Consider the following 18443-nt stretch of genomic DNA (forward strand, 5'->3'; position numbering starts at 1 on the left):
GGGTTGCGACAAATTTGGCAACAGTAAAAGAATTATTTTAAAATAAATTTATGATTTATTATCAGTAAATGTTTGATTTGTATACCTATTTTATATACCTATATACCCGGGGTCGCATAAAAATTTATTGGGCGAAAAGGGGTCGCGAGTGGAAAAAGTTTAAGAAACCCTGATCTAGTCCAACCCAAATGGCGACCCCTGGTGGGGTTTTCAAAGCAAGAGACGTTCAGAGATGGTTTGCCATTGCCTGGCTCCATGTCACAACCCTGATATTCCTTGGAGGACTCCCATCCAAATACTTGCCAGGGTTGACCCTTAGCTCCTGAGATCTGAGGAGATCAGGCTAGCCTGAGGAGATCAGGTCTTCCTGTTAGCTTTCTTCACTGTCCAGCTTTCACACCCATACGTAATAAAGGGAATAGATGGCATGAATTAATTTAATCTTGGTTGCCAGTGACACACCCTTACACTTAAGAATCTTTTCTAGCTCCTCCATGGCTGCCCTTCCCAGTCCCAATCTCCTTCTGATTTCTTGGCTGGAGTCTCCCTTTTTGTTGATAACGGAGCCAAGAAACAGAAAGTCTTAAACAATTTCAGTTTCCTCATTGTCCACCTTAAAGTTGAGTAATTCTCCAGTAGTCATTACTTTTGACTGTATAGGCATGCTGCTAGTAAATAGGGTTGCTAACCTCCGGGCGGGGCCTGGAGATCTCCCAGAATTACAATTCATCTCCAGACTACACGGGTGAATTCCCATGGAGGAAATGGCAGCTTTAGAGTGTGGACTCCATTCCATAACATTGCTGCTTAGCCCTCTCTCCTCCCAAAACACCACTTTCCCCAGGCACTGGCCCCAGATCTCCAGGAAATTCCCATGCTGGAGTTAGCAACCAGTAAGGCCTGCAAAACTTCACACTTCTCTGCTGGTGTTTCATGTGATCCAAAGTGCATGCAAGCACTGTATAAAGCAATTAATTATTATATTTTAATTCTAGGTAGTCATACCTGGCTTTTCTTGGGACCCAAATCATTCTGCCCTCCTCCATTTTTATCCTCACAGCAGCAACCCTGTGAGGGATGTTAGGTTGAGAGAAAGTGATTGGCCCAAGGTTACCCAGCAAGCTTCTGTGGCAGATTGAGGGTTTGAACCCAGATCCTGTTCCCGCTACAGAAAAACTGAACTTCACTAATACAACTTTCTGCCTTTTTTTTTTGCAGAAAAATCCAGATTCTGTGGATCCTTTCTTCTGAACAGCCGTGCCCCCACCCCACCCACCTTCGTTGGAATGGTAAACAAGATAAGCAATTCTTCGCAGGCACATTACCCAATGGAAGTCGACTCAAACTCCTGAAAGCAGATGCCGGAGCTTCTGCTAGTTGTGTGGTTCCCTTCACCTCCTGATTAAAGCAGTTTTTGAGTCCCATTCGACAAAATACCCACCCCAGCTCCAACTTTTCTGACCCCAAAACAAAATGGAGGCTTTAGAAGTTGACGATATCAGCCCAGCCTTGGAGGTAACTGAAGACTTCTTTAACACCTTCGATGCTAAGCTAGAGAGTGTGCCGCCGCCAAAGGTTTACGGGATTCAGGAGGTTCCAGAACTGGTCGGGCACGAAGGGTTTAACAAGATCACAGCCTGTGGGGACCTGAGGAACATCGCTTCTCTGGGGAAGAGCAGCCTCCTTTGGGAACGCTGCCAAAATGGACTTCTGGAAGCCAAAGCGGAGACGGCGTTTCCCGCCAAAGAGCATTTTGGTGTTCAACGGGGAACCGTTCCCGACAACCTCTCCTGGATGGAGCAGAAGGAGGACTCGACTTTTAACATCTTCAACATCGGCCAGAGGAGGAGGGACCGGCCCCATTCTGTGAACGACATCCTAGTGCAGAGCGAGGAAGCAGCTTTCAAGCCGGGCCATAACCGGTCACGCTCTGATATCAGCCGCGTAGACTGGGGGGTGGTCTTAAATGGGACCCCTCCACAGCAGCCATCCAGTCAAGGCAACAGAAACCCAAAGCTTACGTTTATGCCAGCTGGATTCCAAAAAGGAGAGGACCTTCAAGGGAACACTGGTAAATACTCCTGCCTCGCTGCAACTTACTTTTATGTTTAGTATTTATCTTTTCTGTGAAGAGGAGGCCAGTACAGTCAGGAAGAGAACTGGAGTGGGGAGGAGTTGTGGCTCAGGGGGAAGAGCCTTTGCTTTGCATGCAGAAGGTCCCAGGTTCAGTCCTTGGCATCTCCAGTTGAACGCTGGCTTTTGAGCTCTATCTGTGATGTGAAAGACCTCTACGTGACACCTTGAAAAGTCAGATTAGACAATACTGACCTGGGTACACCAATTCAAAGTGAGATGATGAGAGATGAAGTTCTACACTTGTTGGGGAAATTATAAACCTGTTAAGTTACCAGGTCCTATTGGCATATACCCAGGGGCTCTTAAAGAACTCAAATATGAAATTGTTGACCTACTAACCAATATAAGTAACTTTTTACTAAAACCAGCCACTGTACCAGAGGACTGGAGAGTAGCAAATGTTTTTTTTATTTTTATACTTTATATAAAATATATTTATAAAATATAAAATATTTATATAAAATATATTTTAAAATAATTTTATATTCTTTTTGCTATTAAGTCACAGCTGGCATGATTTTCAAGGTAAGAGATGTTCAGAGGTGGTTTGCCATTGCTTGCATCAGGCCCCTGGTATTCCTTGGAGGTCACCCAGCAAGTTTCCGAGGCAAAATGAAGATTTGAACCTTAGTTTCCCAGATCCTAGTCCAACCTCATTAACCACTACACCACGCTGACTCCCATAGTAAATGTTATACCAATTTTTAAACAGAGGTGCACAGGAAAACCAGGAAAGCTACAAGGATGATCAGGGTCTGGAGACCAATCCCTATGAGGAAAGGCTGAGGGAGTTGGGAATGTTCAGTCAGAAGAAGAGGAGGCTGAGGGGGGACATGATTGCTCTCTAAGTATTTGAAGGGCTGTCACCTAGAGGAGGGGGGAGGGAGCTATTCTTGCTGGCAGCAGAGGATAGGACTTGCAATAATGGGTTTAAATGGCAGGCGGAGAGGTATCGGCTGGATATTAGGAAAACTTTTTTTTTACAGTAAGAGTTCATCAGTGTTGTTCAACAATGGAATCAGCTACTGGGGAAGTGGTGAGCTCCCCCTCACTGGCAGTCTTTAAGCAGAGGCTGGACAAACATTTGTCAGGGCTGCTCTAGGCTGAACTTGCATTAAGCAGGGGGTTGGACTAGATGGCCTTTATGGCCCCTTCCAACTCTGATTCTATGAATACACACATTAAAGGTAAGATAACCTTTTACACATGGGGTGTTCTTAACAATGACAGCAGGGTGGATCCGTCCACTCTGCTCCGTAGGGTTAGAAGTTCTCCTCTAGCCAAAGGATCCTGCCTCTGACTTCAGTGGCTCCTACCCTGACTTCAATGGCTCAAGTTGAAGGAAAGATCCCCAGGCTGAATAAAAACCTACAGCTTGGCTGAGCAGAGCGGCTGGATCCGCTCCAACAGTTGTGGCGCAATCCTAAACAGAGTTACTCCCTTCTTAGGGGGCTAGTTGAATGGCCTTAACCGTACGTTATGTTCAGTAGTAAACTATCCACAACGCACACTTTGAAGGCACAGTTAAAACTGTAGTGCCCTTCTGTAATCACTGCAGCTCCTTGTCTGGCTAGCTGGCTAGTGGCTTTTTGGCCCTTGTGGGTATGGAACGAAGGAAGCGTTCAAGGACTGTAGTGGAGCAGGAGCTCTTGAAAGAGAGCTGGATGATTTCGTGGAGGATCTGTCTGGTCAACAGCCCTGAGATCTAGCTGGATCACACACGAATACCAGTCTTTGGAGGACCACCAACCACCGAATACAAGCTGCTCTGTGCCATTCGTCTTAGTTTTCCAGAGACACCTGGCGAGCTATAGTTGGAAGCCGTATCTTGGACTAGATGGAGCTTTGACTGGATCCAGAAAGGCCTTTCTTATATTTTTGTGTCATTTGCTAACCAGGACACCAATACAATACAAGCAAGCCCTGTAAACATCTCTGGCTTTGCTTTGGCCGCTTTCTGATTTCTTGTCTTTCAGCACCTGGGGAGATCCCACCCCCAAACACCCCAATGAGAAAAACGTTAGCCTCTCTAAGCACCTGCTTTCAAAATGTAGCCCATGCGCACACAACAAATTATGATGACACATAATACAAACAAGGCAAGGGGGTGTAATTTTCAGAATGAGAAATCCTGTTCTGTTCCCAGCTGGTGTTTACCCCCTCCCTTTCTATTTCTTCTTTTTGGTCCCCGTTTCTCAAGAAATTACTTTAAAAAAGAAGAAGAAGAGGCCACCCCAGACATGGGCTATTTACTGTGATTATCTCCTATTTTCGGTGATGGGCTCCGATTTGCTTGATTTAATTTCCTTGTTCGGCGAAAGCAATGGGAAAGGTGGCCCAGAATGCACTCAGTAGGAAGGTATTATGTAGCATTGGTACCTCAGGCAGGTGAGGGGGGCCGGGCCGGGGCGGGGGGAGCCGGACTGAGCGACGGCCGGCCCGGAGGGGAGGGGGGTAGTGATTGATACCCAGCCTGCCTGCACCAGCCACCCCCCTGGAGAATAGGCCCAGTTTTGAATTTTAATCAAGTGGGGGCCGCTGGTATTGTCCCGGTTTGGAGTGGGAGCGGACGAAACCAGTTCCTGGGAGCTGGAGAGGAGGGAGAACAGGGAGAATGGCTGGCTGTGATGGTGGAGTGGGGGAGAAAGGCTTTTCCTTGTCATTCAACAAAAGCCAGGCGAACCTCTTTAGTGGTGGGAGGGAGGGGTAATAGCAGGGGGGGGGGACCGGTTATGAATGTGGGAGAAACTCGAAGTGTCATCTGCGCTTGACAGAAAGGAGGAGGCCGAAGCCAAGTTGGGGTCTGGGCTGCAGCAGCCATGCTGTTTCGTTTATTGGATTAGCCGGGAGGGAAGATGGCTGTCGAATTCGTACCCATTATCTGCACTACAAAGGGATTAGTGTGGGTTTAAAGGAAATTAATGGCTTTTTGAGCCAGCACAGAAATCCTAATTAATATCGGGGCCAGAGATGGGAAGCAAATAAAATTGGCTTTTTCCCTTGCGCTCTTTTTCATCAATCTCCCAATACCTCTGTCTCTCTCTTTTGCATTTGGGTTGAATTTAATTATTCCCCTCCACCTTTCTGTAACTTCTTTGAATTGGACTTTTGGGGGTTTTTTTAGCCCTTTTGTGAGGCATACACCACTATTCATCTGCAGAAGGCAATAAAAGTTTGTTCGTTTGACTATTTCAGGTTTTTCAAAAAAACATTTCAAATTTCGTGTTGGTTGCAATTAAACTGCATTAACTCTCGGAAAAGACATATTGGCTAAAAATCCTATCATGTTAAATATGAATTTAACCTTTGGCCGTTCCGCAGTCAGTACTTCTTAGCTTATCCTGATTATAGGTGTGACAAAAAAAATGTTACCCTTCGTTATTCCAAACGAAGTAGGGTTACCAACTCTGGGTTGGGAAATTCCAGGGCTTGGGGTGGGGAGGGACCTCAGCAGGGTATAATGCCATAGAGTTCAACCTCCAAAGCAGTCATTTTCTCCAGGGGAACTGATCTCTCTAATCTGGAGGTCAGTTGTGATTTGGGGGATCTGCAGACCATTCCTGGAGGTTGGCAACCCTAATGCCATTAGCACTTGGGGTTACACACTGTCAATAGTGTGGCCCAACTTTGAGCTAAGGCTGGGGGACCAACTGTGTGTAAATATTCAATAAGACAATGCTTCAGTGACCGGGGAAAATGGTTTCTAAGCATAACACATAACCAGGGAATGCAAGATTGTCCAACAGACTTCACCCACCCCGCCAAATTAACCTTGGTCTCTGACCTCAAGTATGTGAGGGAGAATGTTACTCAAAATAAATCAGAACCTTTGCCTAGTAACCAGTAAACTGTTGACAATTGTTTTTTCCCCCATTTATGGCTTCCCATATACATATTTGTTCCTGTCATGGATAGAATTGAGGTGGCCCGAGGCATACCAGATGGCTTGTGGGAAGACATGCTGAATTTCTGGCCTTCTTCATATCTATTTTAAGAGCTTTTCATTGGCTGTGCAAATTGTCTGTGCATCTTGCAGACAGCTGCCAATCATGCTCACGTTTTGAAAAGCTAGTTCCAGGTTCGTAGGAGCACAATAGGGAAAGGAAGGGCTTGTTCCAATGGTGAGCCCTCGTCCTCAGACACTGAGTGAGAAGAGAAGCCACTGTACTAATCCTGTTATTTTAACTGACAGAGCTACAGGTAAAGTCTGTACACTTGCAAAAATCAGTTTTGTTGCAGGTAGAGTTCCCCGCCTGAGTCTTACCGTTGGGAGGGCCCTCACTAGGGTTGCCAGCTCCAGGTTGGGAAATACCTGGAGATTTTTGGAGCGGGGACTGAGGAGGGCAAGGTTTGGGGAGGGGAGGGACTTCAGTGCCATAGAGTCCAGTGGCCAAAGCATCCATTTTCTCCAGGTGAACTGATCTCTTATCAGCTGGAGATCAGTTGTAATAGCAGATCTCCAGCTAGTACCTGGAGGTTGGTAACCCTAGCCCTCACCTGTGATGTCACTTCTGGCCTGACCCAGAAGTAACTTTGTCATGTTGGGGCAATGTGTTAGTATTTGCCCAAATGTGTTAGCATTTGCCCCACACTCTATGGTTTACCTATATAGTTCTGGGCTAATGTGGAGTGTTGCTTGTGTACAATGACGTCGCTTCTGGACTGTGCCAGAAGTGATGTCATGGCATCCCCTTGACACCGATTGCCCCCCATCTCCCCTGTCACACACACCCCTTAGCGGCAGTCAGAGCTAGCAGAGGGCAGGAGGTCTCTCACTGAAGGGGAAAGTCTGTTTTCTTTAGTTGCAGGCCATTTCCACAGAGGGTTTTTTGCCCTGGGTTCAGCGCTATTGGGAAGAAGGTCTGTTTTGTTTTTGCTTCCCAATAGCAAGATGGTGCATTTGTGCACCTTCTGGGATGTCCCCTGATCTTTCCAAAACCTCAAGAAAATGACTGTGGGGTTTTTACTGCACCAATAACAGTCAGAACTTAAATTATAATTATTTTGTATTAGCTATAATAATTTTTGTTGTTAGGTTTGAAGCGATTAAGTTCCTCAAAGAATTGTACCAAACATTTTTATCCCTGGGGGCGACCATCCCTTCACCGCTTTCTTTCTGAAAAGTATTAGTTTTCCTATCGCGAGACAGCATTCCACTCTGCCGGGAATAGTTTCTGCTGGTAGTTTTCTCTTACGGTTTCTGCCTGAATGGATGGACCAAGTTACTTCAGGCTCGTGGCTGCAGAGGTATTGGGAAACGTGAGTGAAAAAAGTTAAAAGATTATAGACATAAAGAAGCAAACGGAACCCCCAAATACATGATGTTCTCAGTTGTGTGACTGGATATCAAGGGCTATACCCTTTGCTGGGGTTTCAATAAGTCGCCTGCAACTTCGTGGCACTTTACACTGTCACACATGCACACAGGGCAAAAACGCATGGTCGCTTTAGCCTCCTTTATTCCCTGTTTCAGCCAGGATTCAGCCAGGATCGAATGCACATTCGGCGAAACACATGCGTTCGATCCTGGCTGAATCCTGGCTGAAACAGGGAATAAAGGAGGCTAAAGCGACCGTGTATTTTCGCCCACATGCACACAACTTCATCCCGCCCCCTTCCACTTTTGTGGACAACAGCTTCCGAAGATAAGCAGCATGTGTACAACCTGTGTTGTGACGTTTTGCAAAATGGTCTCCAAATTATGCGCTTCACCTACAAACTGGCCATACTGTTCTAACTCATTGCGTACTTCTGATACTGATTCGGTTCTTTGCCAATCACTCACCCACCCTCCCTTTTGACTAATTTTGTATCGATCTCTCTCTGGCAGTTTTTGTTAATTTATTCATTAGATTTGTACCTCTGGCAGAGCTGGGCTCAGGGCGGTTTCCGTACACGTGGAATATACATTAATATTAAAAATATTCAACTGGTAGCTTTAAAACTATAAACCCTGTGCCCACACAAACCCATTCCGACCTCTGTGAAATTGGTGTGAATACCAACCCGGCCAGATTGAGCATTATAGAGAAAACTTAAGACTAGAATCATAGAGTTGGAAGGGACCACCAGGGTCATCTAGTCCAACCCCCTGCACAAAGCAGGAAATTCACAACTACCTCCCCCCACACACACACCCAGTGACCCCTACTCCATGCACAGAAGATAGCCAAGATGCCCTCCCTCTCATCATCTGCCTAAGGTCATAGAATCAGCATTGCTGACAGATGGCCATCTAGCCTCTGCTTAAAAACCTCCAGGGAAGGAGAGCTTACCACCTCCCGAGGAAGCCTATTCCACTGAGGAACTGCTTAAGAGCATTGATGTTTTCTTCTAAATTCTCTTTCAGAGCATAAGCCCGCATTCTCAAATATCCTGAAGAAAGGCTACCTAGAAACGAAGAACCGCCACGATGGCTACTGGCAGGCCTGTTACGCGGAACTCTCTCCCTGCAAACTATACCTGTATCCACTTGACCGAAGCGGCAACCAAACTCTCCCTACAGTCTATCTGCTTTTGCATTTCCAAAGCATCAACGTGGAAACCAAGGTAGTCGACGCGGTCCTCTTTGACAACTCACACCTCCAGCTCAAGGCGGAATCACCGTGGGAAGCCTTGGACTGGGGGCAGAAACTTTGGGAAGCCGTGCGTTCTTCGGTCCCGTCTTTCCTGAGGCCTCCGGGGGAGGTGGAGATCTCACAGAAGCTAGACAATGCTCAGTGTAGCCTCGCTCAGGATCGCAGCGCGTGGACGGAGCCTTCTGGGCGTTTCCAAGCGACGTCTTCGACCCCGAATATCAAAGACTACCAAACCGTTCTCAAATCAGGGACTCTTTATAGACTGACGCTCCAGAATAACTGGAAAGCGTTCCATTTTGTGCTCAGCCAGGCTTTCCTCATGGCTTTTCAGCCCGGCGGGTTTGACGAAGACCCCCTGTTGAGCTACAATATCGACACGTGCCTCTCGGTCCAGACTGACGTCCTGGATGATTGCGACTCATGCTTTCAGGTGATCTTTCCTCAAGACGTGCTGCGTCTGCGGGCGGAGACCCGCCAAAGAGCTCAGGAATGGATGGAGGCCTTGAAGTGTGGCACCAACGCGGCTAGAAGCGTGGGTTCCAACCTGCAAGTGACGCTCAGAAACAAAGCCCAAGACCCGTCTTGCAGGAAAGAGCTGCAAAGAATCAAGCGCCAGTCGGTTACCACCAGCTTCCTGAGCATCCTGACCACCTTGTCTTTGGAAAGAGGGCTGACGGCCCAGAGCTTCAAGTGTGCAGGTAAGCAAATGCAAAGAAGTAGGGTTGCCAGGTCCCTCTTTGCCACCGGCGGGAGGTTTTTGGGGTGGAACCTGAGGAAGGCGGGGTTTGGGAAGGGGAGGGACTTCAATGCCATTGAGTCCAATTGCCAAAGCAGCCATGTTCTCCAGGTGAACTGATCTCTATTGGGTGGAGATCAGTTGTAATAGCAGGAGATCTCCATCTAGTACCTGGAGGTTGGCAACCCTATATAGAAGATATGGGATGTGTACATCTTTGCAGGACATAAGAGTTCTCTGCTGATTTTCTTTTGCTGCTGTATCTTTCTCTGTGCCTTTGGCTTGTACTGACCTGGTTCGTGAATGCCTGGGCCAGGGGTCTTTTCAAAGTGGGGGGATGAGAAATGGGTTTGTGCCACGGTTGCTTTTATTATTATTATTTTTAAGGTCAACTTTGGGCAATAGTGTGGTCTTGGGAACGATTCAGACATGTCTTCCAGTTGCTGCCAAGCACAATGTCAGTTGATGTTCTCTCTGAATGTCTTTTTCAACTTGTAGCCCATCTTGAGGCCGCCAGATGGCAGGGGGAGTGGGATGTGGGCGACTGGGGAAGGGCTGTGGGTAGCTCAGTGGTAGAGCGTCTGCATGGCATGCAGAAGATCCCAGGTTCAATTCCCGGCATCTCCAGTTAAAGGGACTAGGCAAGTAGGTGATGCGAAAGACCTCTACCTGAGATCCTGGAGAGGCCGCTGGCGGTCTGAGTAGACAAGACTGACTTTGATGGACCAAGGGTCAGATTCAGCGTAAGGCAGCTTCATGTGTTCACGTGTCTCTTCAGGGTGTGTTGCAAGGGGAAGCAGCTGTGTAAAGCCTCAGCCATGTAGAAGTAAGGCTGTTCTGCACAGCAGTGGGAAACTTTTTTTAAGGCCGGTATTATGTACACATCATTTCTGGGGGAAACCTGGAAATGATATAGGGTAGCTCTAGGAACCACTAGAAACTCTAGGCTCTACCATAGAGTTTCTGGTGTTTCCCAGAGCTGCCCTATGTCACTGCCAGGTTCCCCCCCCTCAAAAAAAGTGGCATACGTGATGTTGTGGCCCACTCCAGAACCTACAGCAAGTTGCCAGACACAGCCTGACAACCCTATGCAGAAGAGGAAGGAAAATTGGCTTGCCTCTTGCTGTCTGTGCATGCAGCCTGCGCATCCCTGTCTTCCTCTGAAGAAGGAATGGTGTGCACCATTCTCCCCTCTCCCCATTTTGTCTGCACAACGGCCCTGGGAGGTAGGGTCTAAGGCCATGTTGGCGAGCCTATGGCACGCGTGCCGGACTTGGCACACCGAGCCCTCTCTGTGGGCACGCGCGGGTAAGTTGAGCAGCCATCGCGTCTGCCTTCCCTGGACTCCCCACCGCCCAGCTTAGGGGCTTTGAACAAACATTAATTGTTCAAAAGCATGCCAAATGCACACTTTTACTTTTCAATAAAAAGTTGTTTGTATCATTGAAAGCTCATTGTGTTTTTCTTTTAAGGCAAATGATGTCAATAATGTATGTGTTGTTTTTTTTCTAAACGAAAACCTCATTATTCAGGTTAAATTGCCATGTTGGCACTTTGCGATAAATAAGTGGGTTGCAGTTTGGGCACCCGGTCTCTAAAAGGTTCGCCGTCACTGGTCTAATATCACTCAGCGAGCTTCCATGGTGGAGAGGGAATCTAAACCTGAGTCGAGTCTAGCTACTGTATCACGAGGGCTGTGAAAATGTAGTTGCTCTTCAGGTCTGTGCAGGCTGGGGGTAGCCACTGTTTATCTGAAACGCAAGGGTGAGGGGTGTGCCAGGCAAGTGAGAAGGTCCTCAAATTGCTAGTCCCGTTGCTGAGAACATAAGAAAGGTCATGCTGGATCAGACCAAGGCCCATCAAGTCCAGCAGTCTGTTCATACAGTGGCCAGCCAGGTGCCTCTAAGAAGCCCACAAACAAGACAACTGCAGCAGCATTGTCCTGCCTGTGTTCCACAGGACCTAGTAATAATAGGCATGCTCCTCTGATCCTGGAGAGAATAGGTGTGTGTCATGACTAGCATCCATCTTCACTAGTAGCTATGGATAGCCCTCTCCTCCATGAACATGTCCACTCCCCTCTTAAAGCCTTCCAAGTTGGCAGCCATAACCACATCCTGGGGCAGGGAGTTCCACAGTTTCACTATGCATTGTGTGATGAAATACTTCCATTTATCTGTTTTTAATCTCTCACCCTCCGGCTTCAGCAGATGACCCCGCGTTTTGGCATTGTGAGAGAGGGAGAAAAGCTTCTCCCTGTCCACTCTCTCCAAACCATGCATAATTTTATAGACCTCTGTCATGTCTCCCCTTAACCTTCAGCCTGTAAGACTATGCCTGCCTGGGAGCCCCCTTTGTTGGCAAGGTGTGCTTTAAATCCTGTTTGCCTGTGGCTCTATTTACACAATTTGACCAAGAGCAAAGCGCTGCAGTTGAAAGAACCCCTGAAGTCGGGCACCGCTCTTGCCACTCTTCCGGAGCTTGCAGATCTCACCTTAATGAGCTGGGCAAAATAAAACACGGTCTCCCTTTCCCCGTGGCTTTTGCTTTATGTCTGCAATTTAAAGGGAGCTTCCTAGAGGAGCAGAAGCCAGAGTAAATGAAGGTAAACCAATGTGTGTGTGTGTTAAGTGCCGTCAAATCGCTTCCGACTCATGGTGACCCTATGAATGAAAGTCCTCCAAAATGTCCTATCTTTGACAGCCTTGCTCAGATCTTGCAAATTGAAGGCTGTGCCTTCCTTTATTGAGTCAATCCATCTCTTGTTGGGTCTTCCTCTTTTCCTGCTGCCCTCAACTTTTCCTATCATGACGGTCTTTTCCAGTGACTCTTGTCGTCTCATGACGTGACCAAAATACGATAGCCTCAGTTTAGTCATTTTAGCTTCTAGGGTCAGTTCAGGCTTGATTTGATCTATAACCCACTGATTTGTTTTTTTGGCAGTCCACGGAATCCGTTAACACTCTCCTCCAACACCACCTTTCAAAGGAATCTATTTTCTTCCTATCAGCTTTCTTCACTGACCAGCTTTCACACCCATACATAGTAATAGGGAATATGATGGCATGAATTAATCTAGTCTTGGTGGCCAGTGACACATCCTTACACTTCAAAATATTTTCTAGCTCCTTCATGGTAAACCAATACCGCTATACAAATATAAGTCTATTTTATATACTGAATATTTGCTTGGAGAACAGGAATAAGAATCAGTAAGACTTCAAAAGCAGCTAAGATTCTCCTGTGAAATTTAAAACGACAGACTTCTGAGGAAGCAAAAGTGAAACAAGGGGAAATCGCAAAACCTTGTCAAAACTTACGTATTTATGTTACAATATCTGTATAAAAGCTTATATATGTAATGGAGGTAACCATTAATTAATGTATATATAATGGACTTATATTTGTGTTCAGGTACCACTCCCCTCTTTATATATTGGTAGAGTAAATGAAGGTGGCAGTAAAAACTGTAAAAAGCGTCAGGCCTCTTTGGGACATATGGACCAGTTAATCGGAAGTTAGCTAGCAGAGCGATTACAAGCTGTGATTTGGGGGTTGGGGTTGGGGTTGTGTTTTTTTTATGTAGCTGTTGAGGGAGGACTGCCCAAGGACCCTTTGGGGGGCAACTGGGACGGAAACATACATAGAGGCACCTTGTTTGCTGTTGCCCAGGGATGTAGCCATGATTGACTCCAGCAGGGGGCAGTGTCAGTAAATCATCTCAGATATTTAAGGATAACTTACTTTCTGTTCAGTTGGGACCGGTTCAGGCAGGCAGGTTATTCCCCCTTCTTTTTTTTTCTATTGCTCACACCCTCAAGAAGAGAAACGTAGTGGGAACCCGGAGTACCCGCTTCAGCCAGCAATACTATGGCAGACAAGATGTGCAGTTGTGATAGCAAAAATCAGCTGGACGCATCTTTGCTCAGCCCGGTCGGCAAGTTAGTAGTCATTATTGATAGTCCACTTTTCTCACCAAACCTCAAGGTGGATTACGACATGTAAGTGAATGCAATGAGTAGGCTGAGACATCAGAACTTAAGAAAAGCCATGCTGGATCAGACCAAGGCCCATCCAGTCCAGCAGTCTGTTCACACAGTGGCCAACCAGGCGCCTCTAGGAAGCCCCCAAATAAGACGACTGCAGCAGCACCATCCTGCCTGTGTTCCAAAGCGCCTAATATAATAGGCATGCTCCTCTGATCCTGGAGAGAATAGGTATGCGTCATGACTAGTATTCGTTTTGACTAGTAGTCATGGATAGCCCTCTCTTCCATGAACATGTCCACTCCCCTCTTAAAGCCTTCCAAGTTGGCAGCCATCACCACACCCTGGGGCAGGGAGTTCCACAATTTAACTATGCGTTGTGTGAAGAAATCTGATGAGCCGTGTAATAAGGCTAGGATTGCGGAAATCTAGATCTCCTGTGTCATCTTCTGTCTCTGCCTCTTTTCAAATCTCTTCCCACTAAAGGAAAGCTTCACAGGCACTGGCAGGGGCTGTGGGGGGAGGCATTGGTTAAATAGTGGCATTTGTCCAGCTGGGATGGAAGAGACGGAGATTTGCTTTGCCTTCCTGATCTTTGTAATGGATGCATTCCAAATAGGGTTGCCAGCAGATGGGGAGGGGAGGGTTGCCAGATCCAGGTTGGGTCACTCCTGGAGAGTTGGGGATGGCGCCTAGGGAGGACAGGGACCTCATTGGAGTATAGTGCCAGAGTCCCCCCTCCAAAACATCATTTTTCTCTCCATGAGAACTGATCTCTGCAGTCTGGAGATGAGCTGTAATTCCAGAGGATCCCCAGGTCCCACTTAGAGGCTGGCATCCCGAATTCCAAACGTGCCAGCTGTTGACTGCTGCTTGGGTATGTGAAGCCAGAGGTGTAGCCTGGGTCTGTTCTGTTGCTGCCCTGCTGCAATGGAACTGCCTCCTAGAAGTGACACGGCAGACCCCTCGCCTCCGTGCCTCCCAGTAAAGCTGTAACACAGAGCTGGTTTGAAGAGCTTTGGGGGCCACTTGAATGGGCTCTGGCTCCTTTTTTGATTATGCATGTTAATAGGTGACTATTTTTGTACAGTATGCATTGTTGTTACCTATCTTGGGTAGGGTTGCCAACCTCCAGGTTCTAGCTGGAGATCTCCATCTATTACAACTGATCTCCAGCCGCTAGAGATCAGTTCACCTGGAGAAAGTGGCAGCTTTGGCCATTAGACTTTATGGCATTGGAGTCCCTCCCCTCCCCAAACCCCGCCCTCCTCAGGCTCCGCCCTGAAAACTTCCCGCCAATGGTGAAGAGGGGCCTGGCAACCCTTAGCGGATGCGCTATTTGCCATGTATTAATACCCTCGGTATTTCCCTACTGCACCTCCCCCCCCCCACCCATGGACCAAGACTTTCAAGTTTTGTCAAACCCATCTTTGTATCTACAGCACCATGATGCGCTAGTTAGTAGTTCCTAGTGGTAATTTGGACAAGGAGGAGTCATGTGCATGCATCTTAGCAAATACCCGTCGATATGTTCCTACGGGATCCCTGCCCCTCCCACGTGCCTATAAAGCGCTGGAGGATTTTCTGTCAGTTCTTGATATTTTTGCACTGTTGAAGTAAGAGGGAGACTGTATACTTCCTACATCACACTGACAGTCCTTCCCGCAAGAGTTTGTCCAGGGATGATTTGTGCGACTCGCATCCTAGCAGCAAACTCCCTCAGTCCTGACAGAGGTTTGTCGCGGAAACAGTGGCACCTTTCCCCGACGCAGGAGGCTCTTCCGCTAGCGGGAGTCGCCACCATGAGTGGAACCGCTCCCCATATCTCCTCCTGCCTTGGAGGAGGGGGCATGTAAAAATTTCCCAGGTTTCTGAAGGGAAAAGTGGAACCTTTCAGATAGTTAAATCATGACAGTGGCCATCATAACTAAAGACAACAGCTCAGAACTGAATTGGTTCCTGTGTGTGTGTGTGTGTGTGTGAGAGAGAACTGCCATCAAGTCACTTTCAACTCATGGCGACCCTATGGATCAATGTTCCTCCAAAACGTCCTATCCTTAACAGCCTTGCTCAGGTCTTGCAAATTGAGGGCCGTGGCTTCCTTTATAGAGTCCATCCAACTCTTGTTGGGTCTTCTGCTTTTCCTAGCATGACTGTCTTTTCCAGTGACTCTTGTCTTCTCATAATGTGACCAAAGTATGACAGCCTCAGTTTAGTCATTTTAGCTTCTCGGGTCAGTTCAGGCTTGATTTGATCTATAACCCACTGATTTGGTTTTTTGGCCGTCCACCGTATCCGTAACAATCTCCTCCAACACCCCATTTCAGAGGAATCTACTTTCTTCCTATCAGCTTTCTGATATACCTGACAGTATACGTAACAGTAAAAATATACGACAGTCCGGTCCTAATTAAAAATAATTAAAATTAATGTCCTTCAAAGTATCCTATCCTTAACAGCCTTGTTCAGGTCTTGCAAACTGAGGGCCGTGGCTTCCTTTTTAGGGTGAATCCATCTCATGTTGGGTCTTCCTCTTTTCCTGCCGCCTTCAACTTTTCCTAGCATGATTGTCTTTTCCAGTGACTTGGCTCCTAGCTGCGTTAAAGCTCAAGAGCAGCAAGTCCGCGCTGTGGTTTGAGGGTCAAAAGTGGTCGCTGGACGTCTGGACAGTATCTTTTTTTGTTTGTTCCCCCCATGCTGAAAAGCAGACTACTGATTTAACTTCACTGGGGCGGCTGTTTAACCCAACCGGCCCGCTGCCGGCGGCGGTGGTGGTGGTAATTTGGCCTTGGAGGCCTCAGGTCGGCGTCCTCCCGCTCTCTGCCCACACCCTCACCCACACAGCTGCAAAAGAGGGGGCAGCCTTTGTGGAGGTGGGGAAGGGGGGGGAGAAGAAGAAGCTGAAGAAGAAGAAGAAAAGTTTTGCTTCGAATTCTTCAGCCATTTAGTGCAAATTCCTGTAATTACCGTCATTGTGTCCCATCTGAATGGCCCATAATGCAGCAGAAGCCTTTCCTAATTGAGACCTTACAGGAGGTACAAATCCCTCCTTTGTCCGGCCTGACAAATTAGTGCCAGAAAGTGGCAGGAGCTGCACAAAGATGCGACTTAAGGCTACAGTAATAACCACTCTTGTTCTTCTGGGGGGAAGGGGGGGTGCGCGGAGACAGAACGGTCAACGTGGGGGGAAAAACCGAAGGTTTTTTTGTTTTGTTATGCATTCCCTTGACATGACGGGTACCTTAGGGCTGCTTTATTTATTTAGGAAAAGTGATTAAATAGTAATACAACAGAGCGAGCCATTGTCTGTCGGGCTGCCCCCCCACCCTCCAGACCCCCGTTGCCTTGGCTAATTGATTGACAATGGGACCTCTGAGAGAGGGGTTTGCTGGAAGGAATTGATGGGGAGAAGGTGTGTGTGTGTGTGTTTCTCTTGTGTTTTCTTTTTTCTTTTTCTTTCTCCCATTTCTTTCTTTGTCTGGACTTAGGATTTGGGGAGAGGGAAGACGGGTTCTGTGGGATTTTTTGGTTTTGTTTTGAATTGCACTCTGCCGTTTTTTCTCCCCTTTCTATTTAAAAGTTTTTTTTAAGCTCCCAGACAAACAGCTGACACTCAGAAGAGGGTAAAGAAGGATGTCTCTTTCGACAAGTTTATCTTGGGCGCCAGCGAGCATTTTTCCAGCCTCCTGTGAAAGCCGGGGCAGCCCTGTCAGGCTGAAAGATATGGGGGGAGGAAAGAGAGGAAGGGCAATTTGATTGTGGGTACCCTGGAATCGGAAGGGCAATTTGGAAAAACAAAACAAAAAAAGGAACAGAAGTCTTTGTTGGGCCTGGGAAATAGGCCTTGGTCATTCATAAGGGTAGCCCTGTAGGATCAGGCCAGTGGTCCATCTAGTCCAGCATCCTGTTTCACACAGCCCATCAGTAGGGTTGCCAACCTCCAGGTACTAGCTGGAGACCTGCTATTACAGCTGATCTCCAGCCAACAGAGATCAGTTCACCTGGAGAAAATGGCCGCTTTGGCAATCGGAGTCTATGGCATTGAAGTCCCTCCTCTCCCCAAACCCCGCCCTCCTCAGGCTGGTGGCCAAAAACCTCCCGCCGGTGGTGAAGAGGGACCTGGCAACCCTACCCATCAGATGACCTAAAGGGCCAACAAATGGCCCAGAGGCCTTCTCTTGATGTTACCTCCTGGCATAGAGGTAGAGTTGCCAGCTGCCTGGAGGGAAAACACATGAAGCTGTCTTGTACTGTATCAGAACCCTGGTCCATCGAAGTCAGTATTGTCTACTTAGATTGGCAGCGGCTCTCCAGGGTCTCAGGCAGGGGTCTTTCACATCACCTCCTTGCCTAGTGCCTTTAACTGGAGATGCCAGGGATTGAACCAGGGACCTTCTGCATGCCAAGCAGATGCTCTACCACTGAGCCACGGCCCCTCCCCTGTCCTTTGAATAGAGTCTTAATCAGGTGTTATTTACCAGATGATTATGTATTATATGTATCTTGGGGAGGGGCTGTGGCTCAGTGGTAGAGCATCTGCTTGGCATGCAGATGGTCCCAGGTGCAATCCCCAGCATCTCCAGTTAAAGGGATTAGGCAAGTAGGTGATGGGAAAGACCCCTGCCTGAGACCCTGGAGAGTCGGTGCCGGTCTGAGTAGACAATACTGACTTTGATATGGACCAAGGGTCTGATTCAGTACAAGGCAGCTTCATGGTTCATTATTTATTTATTTATCTCAATTTCGTGAAAAGTTTCAGCTTCCCATTTCCACACCATGTGTGCGTGTGTACAAAGTGCTAAGTCTCAGCCGACTTATGGTGACCCCTTATGGGGTTTTCAAGGCAAGAGACTAACAGAGGTGGTTTGCCAGTGCCTTCCTCTGTATAGAAACCCTGGACTTCCTTGGTGGTCTCCCATCCAAATACTAACCAGGGCTGACCCTGCTTAGCTTCTGAGATCTGATGAGATCAGTCTAGCCTGGGCCATCCAGGTCAGGGCTTTCCAC

General features: G+C 47.6%; 1 protein-coding gene across 1 annotated transcript in view; it reads left to right on the forward strand.

Annotated features, from left to right (window-relative positions):
- Positions 1-1472: 1472 nt before the first annotated feature.
- The window catches only part of PLEKHM3 (pleckstrin homology domain containing M3), a 65576-nt gene continuing 48605 nt past the window's right edge, over positions 1473-18443 (forward strand). Inside the window, exons 1-2 of the mRNA XM_056861503.1 lie at positions 1473-2071; positions 8486-9412. Coding sequence (XP_056717481.1) covers positions 1474-2071; positions 8486-9412 — 1525 coding nt within the window. The 5' untranslated portion in view covers position 1473. The remainder of the gene's footprint in view (positions 2072-8485; positions 9413-18443) is intronic.

The sequence above is a fragment of the Euleptes europaea genome, chromosome 15, assembly GCF_029931775.1.
Source record: "Euleptes europaea isolate rEulEur1 chromosome 15, rEulEur1.hap1, whole genome shotgun sequence".
Classification (NCBI taxonomy): Eukaryota; Metazoa; Chordata; class Lepidosauria; order Squamata; family Sphaerodactylidae; genus Euleptes; species Euleptes europaea.